The sequence below is a fragment of the Aulonocara stuartgranti genome (genome assembly GCF_965226115.1).
Source record: "Aulonocara stuartgranti genome assembly, chromosome: 6".
In the NCBI taxonomy this organism is placed as follows: Eukaryota; Metazoa; Chordata; class Actinopteri; order Cichliformes; family Cichlidae; genus Aulonocara; species Aulonocara stuartgranti.
In genome coordinates, this window is record NC_138944.1 from 34,124,817 (window position 1) to 34,134,078 (window position 9,262).

The following is a 9,262-nucleotide window of genomic DNA, read 5'->3' on the forward strand; positions in this document are numbered from 1 at the left end:
CCTAGCAACACCCTCGCCAGCAGCAGCAAACTGATATGGACCAGTTTATGCCTTTTATTCGGTTGTAAACTCTGATATACTTTTATAATTAACCTTTGGGTGACTGCACAAAGACTGAGAGGGGATGACAGAGAGGGAGACAGATGGAGGAACTCAGCACATATAAGAAACGGGTAAGAGTGGACATGAAGTCAAAGTCAGGGACATGTCCGATAATAAAGACCTTCCACCTGGCTACATATATGTCACTTCTGCTTTGCCCACATTCATCTATGGTGATCGCTCATAACTAAGCAGGGTGCTATGCTCTTATCAAACGATGCTCTTAAAATAATTATTACAAGAATATATTTTTCGTTATTGTTTTAGTTGAATATAAAATGTTTGTGTGTGATTGTCAGTACAAAGAGGAAGCGCGGACAGAGAGACTGGAACTAACAGAGATCAGGTGGATTTTTCACACAATCTACATGCAATCTACATATGATACTCATACTTACCCAGAGTCAGTGTAAAATAAAATTCTACCTGAGTCTGACTCCTTTAATCCTGCATGACAAACTTCAGGATGCAGGTTTATTGACCCTCTTTCCTGCTGGCACACCTGTGACACCTGAGAGTCAGCTAGAAACTTACAGGAATGTTTACATCATGCAAAGACTGATAGACTCTGTAATACTGTAAATGATCAGTAACTTAGGTTAATACTAAACATTTGTGCCTCTCTGTCTGTGCTGAACCATTTAGAATCAGGTTTTGAGTCAGGCTGCATTGAGTGTGGGACTTAAAAGCATTAGGCTTGAAGATGGTATGAAAATCTCTACTTACCTTCTACGCTATATTTTTGTTACTGATTTATTAATACATTTTACATTGTTTCTTTTGTTTATCAGTAGAGAGAACACAGATTTCAGAGGCGCAAAGAGAAGCACTGTTGCTTCATACTTAATACTTTAAAGCTGCATTAGGGGAAGACAAGAAGCAGAAGTACTTCCAGGCACAGCCGCAGTGAGGGAGCAGACACCTTACACTGAGTTCAGAGAAGTCAGAATTTCAAGAAGCGTCTGAAACAGCTCAGGTTTGGAAAGAAGCCTTTTATGTTGGGTGTTATAAAAAATATACACATATTTATAATAACAACTATAATATTATTATAAATAGTAGTTATTCTCTTATTATTATAAATAAATATCAAACATTTCAGTTGATTTTCTATCACATATATTGTGTTAGCCCTGTGATAAACTGGCAGCCTGTCCTGCTTTTGCCCTGTGGCAGCTTCAACCTCCCACTGTCACGATCCTGGGTCTTTTGACCCAGCGTTTTAAGTTTTAGTTTATTTTTGATGTTTATGGTTTATTTTTAAGTTCATTAGGTTATCTAAGCTCATTTGTTTATTTAGATTCCTCTTGTGTCTTCTACCCCTGTGTTTTAGTCTCCCTTTGCCCTCTTATGTTATCAAGTTTATATTGTCTTGTCTGCGTCTCATGTTTCCTGTTTTACTTTGAAGGTCTGTGTCCTATGTCAGTGTAGTCAGCGTTGCTTCCTTTGTCTCGTTATGTCAGACTAGTGTCAGCTGTTTCCCCATGTGTTTCCACTCCCCCCTAATCATGTGTATTTATTCTGTGTGTTTCTGTTCATTCTTTGTCAGGTTGTCTGTTGTTCCATGTCTCCTGGATTTTCCATGTTTATGTTTTTGCAACGTTCAAGGTTTTGTTCTTTGCATTTTGTGTTTAGCATTTAGTTTTCCCAGTTTAGTTCTAGTTAGGTTCTTTCTTGTGTGCATCTGCCTTTTGTTTTTGTACTCTTTTATCAGCCACATTAAACAGCTCGCTTTTAACCTGACCGTGTTTTACCCAGCAGACATTTATTTCAGTGACTCTTTTGAATTTAACGGACTTTGGATTATTTCCTGTGCAGGAGGAGGAGAAGGAGGCTATTCGGGCTCAGATGACCCGGATAGCCACGGCTAACCCAAGGTTTCTGGATTTTCTTGCCTGATGATTTAAAGAACTTTGTTACTGCCTCAACCTCAGTAGTAATATAACTAGTTTAGGAGCATTTCACTTTTCTTTTGTGCTCTGAAAGACACAGAGGCTAATAGTTTTTAAAACAGAGTACCACAAACAACATGTATCCCTTTAGAAATAAACTTTTCTTGCGATACTTCTAAAAACCACATTCTTAACTAGCCACAATAGCACTGTATCGACCCCCCAATGTTCCTTTAATACAACCTATAATTGTCTAGTAGCCACACAAACGCACTGCAACAGTAAGACTTGATGATTAGACAGAGGGGGTTACAGGTAGGGCCCCAACAGTCAGCAAAACAAGTCATAAAACAATAAAAGCTGCACACTTATCAAGAGCATCCCAGCACACACATCCCAACTGTAGTTCCATAGTTTCCACCTTTTTTCTTTACAAACTGCTCTTTTCATCTCTCCATGTCAGAGGTCAACTGAAACCAAGTCCACCTATATAAAAACACCCCATCAGACACACAGTATTTTCCTCAGCACTTCACAACTTTCGCAAGGTATATCGTTTTAACTTTTTTTTTCGGACCCCGGACACAGCGCTGTGAGGTAGTTAGCACACAATTTGGCCATGTAGAAAGCATCGTTTGTTTGGAACGCGTCATCACTGTTCATAAGAGTTTAATTTAATCAAACCTGATTTTAGGATCTACGTGGCTCCTCATCACTCGCCGATTCATCATTTTATTTAAATATCTGAATTTTCAGAATGGTGATCCAAGTGGGACACAGAGGCTGCTAGTTTTAACGCACCAGAATGCCGCAAATATAAATAAAAGCCTGACTATCCCGAGAGCCTAGCCGCAGCGACACTTTTCTTTCAAATGGATGCCTGCAGGTGCGTTGGAGCTACCCGCACAGAGCGTTTCTGACAGTCGGGCGCTGCTTATGCAATAAAGAAAAACAACAATACAGCATGTTTCTCTGCTCCAAGACATCCGCGGTCCTTTCACACGGTGAGCATGTCTGTTATACCCAGCGCATAAATGTCTGTATGTCAGCGCTGATTAAACCCTGTTTAAAATGTGACACGTTTGTTGTCCAAAAACATTTCCTCTAAATTTGCAAAGTTACTGATTTAAAATCTGCTCTAAGAAATATTTCCTGTGATCTAAAATTTGGCACATTTATATTTGTGTCTGGTAACAACAGCAGCTAATGTGCTGTACAGCTGATTCTTTTGAGGGTGTAGCACCTTCAAAGGTTGACGTAGGCACCATGTAGAGTTATAAAACTGGGTTTATTCTGGTCTCGACGACCCGGGAGAACTGCTCAAAGAAGAAAACTATTTTTTTAAAACATCACATCAAAATGCATTCTTCTACTTTGTGTAAATCAATCACAACGTAATTAATCACAGAAAATAAAACATTTAAAGAACACAAACAAAGTAAGCTGACCTCCAGGAGGGGCTAAATAGTCCTTTGTGGCCTTACTATCTTTTTCTAACTTATTTCTTGCACTTATTTAATTTTCAACATTACTTTTTCCATGTGTGGAGCTAACCATGTGTGCTAGCAAAAAAGGGGTTGGGTGGAGACCCAAAAATGCAACCAACTCTACATTCCACTGTTCATCACCAGATGGTGCAAAAGCGCAAGATCCAGACATAAAGCATCAAATCCACACAGAGGGTTTTTATCATTATTATTATTTATTTAACTAACTTTTTAAATGTTTCACACATTAAACATTAATGCATGAATGGATGTGTATTTTAAAATGAAATACTTACAGAAGACATTGTTAATTATTAACAGCTTAATTATTGTGCTTTGTATATGCTACATGTGTATATATAGTACATGCAGTATGACAGGAACACAGAGGTTTAGTGCCAGACTTCACATAAAAAGTATCAACTATGTTAGGATCCATGATTATCATGTGTGGTGTTAGTTTACATTAGTGGCTCCTCTCATGAAGGTGTGTGGATCTCTCACCTCTCTCCAAATTGTGGTTGTGTGTTTGATGCTGAAACAGATGAAGACTGCTGATTGGCTGAAGTAGGGTACAATATATATTTTTGGTTTTTGGTTTGGGCAGTGCTCACCGCTACATTAAATAAACTGCTGCTCGTGTGTGTTTGTAGGTTCTCAGTCATCAAGCTCATGGTTGTCTAAGGAGCCTGGAAACACTTCAGCCACCTGGAAATACCCAGCCTGCAGAGTACATCATATGATTTATTGATTTATTTTGTGTTCATGTCACATGGATGGATGTGAAATTAATTTATGATTGTTTTGTTTTTTGTCTGTTTCTAGAGGAGACGTCGTTCAGGTTGCAGGACTTGGTGGTTATAGAGTAAATGCCACCGGCCACACATGTAAGACCAGATTTTGTTTGATTATTTCACAGTTAATGCTAGAATCTGATTTCGGTTTCTGTGACTGTTTTATTCTTACATTTATGTTTTTGTTTAATACTGAATGAAGAACAAGTTTTTTTCTTTTTGTAAATTTTGGAGTAGATATACTGTGTGCCAAGTTCCTTGTTTAAAAATCATTTGGAAACATAACAAAAGATGAAACATCATTCTACTCACAATTTTAGCTTTTGAAAGATTATGAATAACTTTTGTTCTTTTCCTTTTTCTCTAGTCCCTGATGAACCACCTAATCTTCAGTGTGCAGACATGTGTGTTGCTGACTGTGAGCCTACCAGATACTCTCAGTGTACTGCATATGTGCCATATAACAACAGGCTGTGTCTGGAAGAACATCAAGTAGATGCACGTGGGGTTAGTTGACTGCTAATATTACTGTATATCATCTGTGTTTGTTTTAGATATTTTGGGGAGCACAAACTACATTTCTCTTCTCTCGGGGTGATTCTGGTGGTGGAGTGATTTACAACAGCATGATTTATGGTGTAATCAGTTCTGGTTTTGAACGTGTCTGTACTGGACCAACTGTTACTGTGAATGTTTGTTCTGACATGAACTGGATAAATCAGAAAATTGCTCAAAATAATGGAAAATAACTGAATGAAAATAACATCCAGAATAAACAATCATCTCTACATGAAACTTGTGTGCTGTGTGTTGTTTCTACTCTAGAATATCTTCATGTTAACTGCAAATTGTGAACCTTTTTCTTTGGTCTAAAATATTGTGTCAGATTTGCAGCTTGTGTGTGTTTGAATGTGGTGTCAGGTGTGTAGCAGCTCATCCTGTTGTTCAGAAACTCTCAGACTCACACTGTGAAGATGCAGAAAGGCTTTCTGATCAGACATGCCACCAATCAGCTGCAGGGCCTGAACATGATAAACTTCATAAATCTGAGTTGATTGTTGGGGGTGGAAATGTTTACATGGAGGCTGTTGGCCTCCGTGCACTGAGGGCATTAAAATAAATACAGTAACCATCAAAATAAGTTTTGTTGATAAAATACATTTCTTGAAACCGTCCATTGTTTTGTCCGAACTCTAAACACTGAATCCAATTTTCAAACTAAAAGTAGTGCTTTCAAAATTTTCACTAAAGCAAAAAACCTACAAGAACAAAAAATAAACAAAATAAAATTATAGTACATAGCGACATATGTGTTTTATTTCTCATAACACATCATTTCCATCTTGTCTTCAGTCCTGCATTTTTATACTTCTAAGACCAAACTGAAAACTAAACTCTTCATATTCACAAACACTATTTGTTTCAGGATTTCATCATGATTCATTTTCCATATGAGGCAGTGCTTTCAAATTACTTTTGAAGTAGTACAGAGAAATTACTCTTCTCCTCTTCTTTTAAATTGCATCAATATTTTCCAACTGAGCAGTAAAAGGACACGGAAGTCAAACATGAAGCATCAACGTGATGTTTAGATGTCGATTAATATTACAATAAGAGACTAAAGTAACTCGCTTTGAACACTTCAGTTTTCTCTCTTGATGCTGCTGTTTGTTTCCTCCTCCACTTGTATTTTTCTGCACTTCAGTGAATGTGCATAGCGCCCTCTGTTGTATGTTTGGGAGAACTGCCCTGCACTGTCATCAAATGAAACTGTGCAGAGGTGGAAAATGAGCAAAGGAAGCACATCAACTGAAGAAGCTTCTTGGATCAGAAGTTAAACATCATCCAGAACCTTAAAGAAGTAAAGTCGCTTTCTTTCCAGGCTTTCCCTAGACAACCATGAGCTTGATGACTGAGAACCTACAAACACACATGAGCAGCAGTTTATTTAATGTGGACCTGAGCAGTGCCCAAAACAACAACCAAACAATTTTTATTGAACCCTACTTCAGCCAATCAGCAGTCTTTATCTCTTTCAGCATCAAACACAAACCACACCTTGAAGAGAGGTGACAAATCCACAAACACCTTCAAATGTAAACACACATCACACATGATGAACATGGATCCTAACATAGTTGAAACTTTTTTTTTGTAAAGCCTGATACTAAATGTGTGCAGGCCACCTGAACTGCTTTGTCTCGAGTGCCGCCCACTGGGTTGGTCACTAGAACTGTGTGTTGCCATCACTGGAGCCGTGGTTGGTCTTTTAGATTATTTAGACTGGGACTGTTTTTTGTTGATTAGGCGGCATGGTGTCCTGACGGCTGCCTCTGTTGTTTTTTTTCCCAGGAGGAGGAGAGTGGAGCACAGGTGGACAGCAGCCACGGAGCAGAGAGCACGGAGTTTTGGGTGAAGACAAGACACAGGAGTCGAGGGAGCTCAAGGGATTATTGTGTTGTCTTATTTACTCCACTGTAAATAAAGAGCACTGTCCATCGCACGAGTCCTGCTTTTGGGTCCTCCTTCCCCACTTCACAAACACTGAAACTAATTATACAGGTAATAATAAAGGAACCAAAAGTTCACATCTATAGCTTTAAATTTGGACAAATCTGTCAACACAACCATCAAGAATAGAATAAAATACAAACAAACACTGAAACTAATGAAAAATTACACATGATATATGAACTGTGGAAACTAACTGAACAATAAAACTCAGAATAAACAAATTCAAACATTATATGAAAGGTATAAACTGATTTGCATCTTATTGATTTGCAGGCTCACTTTGCTCCAGGACTTGACGACTGGCCCAACCCGTACAGTCTTTGTCTCTTAATACTGAATGTTGAAAACTGATACTCATGGACACCTTATTTCAGCCTCTTTACTTTGCATAAGAGACCCAAAGCTTTACATCAACATGATGTTGTCTAGTGGACCAGCACGTCCATTACATGTTTTGCCGTTATTGCTGTTTGTTACGAGTTCAAATATTGAGGGTGAGCACAAAACAATAATGGTCCAGAAGAGCTTCGGTCAAACAATGATTTTAATGAACACGCGCGTGGGGAGATGAACACTGCCCACAGACAGCATCGATCTCCGCCCAACGATACACAAGCAGTTGTTTTATACCATCAGGGTTTACTTTTATGACGCCCCCTCATGCGTCAAGCAGATACAACACAGGCATAAGTTTCAAAACCACAAATGTTCTGTTGACGACTTTTGACACATTTAAAAGGACATCTTCTCCGTCTGGAGGCCAGGTGCTTCCTATTAATCTTCTCGCTTATCTCCTGGAACAAACTGTCCCTTAGGCAGACACAATTTTGCAGTCACAAGCTTTTGCAAACTATTATTTGAACTCTTACACCAACAACGCCGTTAAACTCGCCCTCCCAGAAGCCATCGTCCTCGTGGGTCTCTCTGCTCAGGATGGGGATGATGGCGCCTTCTGGGAACGACAGCTCATCTTCCGTTTGTCCCGCGTAGTCGTACAAAGCCTTTGCGAATGAAACTGCAACACAGACAGTGGCAACGAGGGTATTAAACAAAGCAGGAAATCAAAACTCCGATATTATCTGGTGGAGGCGGATCTCACCACTGGAGTCTCCGTTGACGGAGCCGGTTGGGAGTTCGGTTTCAGGTTCGGTGGAGTTGCTGGAGGACTGGGATCGGGCGTCCAGCGCGGCCAGCGACTGCAGCATGCTCAGCAGGCTGTTGGAGGAGGGCAGCTGCAGGTATTTCTCCGGGACGTAGCCCACCTGTCCGCTACGGTTTCTGGCCTGGAAACACAGACAATGCACACAGACGATGACAACAGCCAAAAATGTTTCAACAGGAAAACTCCTAATGAGAAAAAATAAAGTCAGATGTAAAGAGTAGGGCTGTAACAATATCACTGCATCGTCGCCAGAATTTAATAACAGCCACAAAGAGAATAATAGGAGAGCTTTTGTTCTCTCTTCCTGAATTAACGAGAAATCTAAAATCCTAAACAAGCCTCTGCTGAATTCATGAAGCTTGATTTCATGAACACCGGTGGCCTCCCCTTCCGCTGCTTACTTATTTTCATTCAGATTGAAAACACTCAGAGGTATTGGGATCTCTGTTGGGGCATGCTGTGGGGAATCACAGCACTAAAACTGTCAGGGTCCCTGTGCCTACCCGGTCGGCTCAGTACGGCTACATATGTTTTGTATTCCTTTTTTTATTTTTTTCCTGCTCTCTCCTTTCCCCTCTTTCCCTCCTCCCTCTGCCTGGGCGGAGCTTACCTGCGGGCTCCTGCCCTTGGCCCACGCACCTGTGGCTCATCACGAGTGATCCAGCTCCTTTATAAGACGGCAGCCCTGTGTTTCTCGTCGCTGGACCGTTGCCGACCCTCGTCAGTGTAACCCCAGCTCAATGACTTCAGAAGTGTTTCATAGCGATTTACCTAACTACCCATTCGTGTCTCTGTGTACAGATTCCCTGGACCTACCCCTGTGTTACCCGAGTGAGTGGAGTGTGAGGAGGAGTGGACGGAGAGTGTGCGTGTCTTTCCCGTTCGTGTGTGGACCCCCGGAGCCCGGCTTTCCCCTCACTTTTGTAAATAATCACCTGGTGCATCATAATAAAGACTCTTGTGCTTTCAAGACCTAGAGCCTGCGCGTGAGTCCGTTCAGTCCCGTTGTGACAAAAACAGATCTATATAAATGATATTGCTCACATTTTTATGTATGATTATATTCATTAAAATAAATACCCCATTAAAACACTATATCTGTATATGAAAAGATAATCACCTAAGTAAATATACATAAAATATTGGCTCAACACGTGGAGATGGTCTGTGCCTCCTGAGCCACTGCTCATAAAGGCTAACAGGGACAAAAACAAATACAGTAGCAGTGTTAAGTTCAAGCATTGAGTGCAAATGTACGGTTTTCTGTGTTTTTTTGTTTTGTTTTTTTTCATAGAAATGTTTTGTTTTGTT

At 40.1% G+C, this 9,262-nt stretch overlaps 1 protein-coding gene and 1 long non-coding RNA gene across 3 annotated transcripts; one reads left to right on the forward strand and one right to left on the reverse strand.

Moving 5' to 3' along the window:
* The first annotated feature begins 504 nt into the window (after positions 1-504).
* Positions 505-4,368, forward strand: LOC309707761. 2 transcript variants are annotated; one of them, XR_014277066.1, is made up of 4 exons: positions 505-1,710; positions 1,921-1,979; positions 4,135-4,211; positions 4,307-4,368. It is a non-coding gene; the product is annotated as an uncharacterized lncRNA (long non-coding RNA). The 2 variants fall into 2 exon arrangements; XR_014277065.1 differs by having other exon boundaries at positions 505-1,979.
* A 3,111-nt stretch (positions 4,369-7,479) lies between these two features.
* Positions 7,480-8,323, reverse strand: LOC309708541 (F-BAR and double SH3 domains protein 2-like). Its single transcript, XM_082536665.1, has 2 exons — positions 7,889-8,323; positions 7,480-7,804 (listed from the first exon to the last, which is right to left on the reverse strand). The coding sequence occupies exons 1-2, from the start codon at positions 7,992-7,994 to the stop codon at positions 7,623-7,625; spliced, it is 288 nt and encodes a 95-aa protein (XP_082392791.1). The 5' UTR covers positions 7,995-8,323; the 3' UTR covers positions 7,480-7,622.
* Positions 8,324-9,262: the final 939 nt, after the last annotated feature.

Bases quoted from the DNA above. Each gene is read 5' to 3' on its own strand.
- LOC309708541 (XM_082536665.1), bottom strand. From the start codon at position 7,994: ATGCTGCAGTCGCTGGCCGCGCTGGACGCCCGATCCCAGTCCTCCAGC. The intron at 7,805-7,888 runs GTGAGATCCGCC...TCTGTGTTGCAG, and splicing joins CGTCAACGGAGACTCCAGTG to TTTCATTCGCAAAGGCTTTG.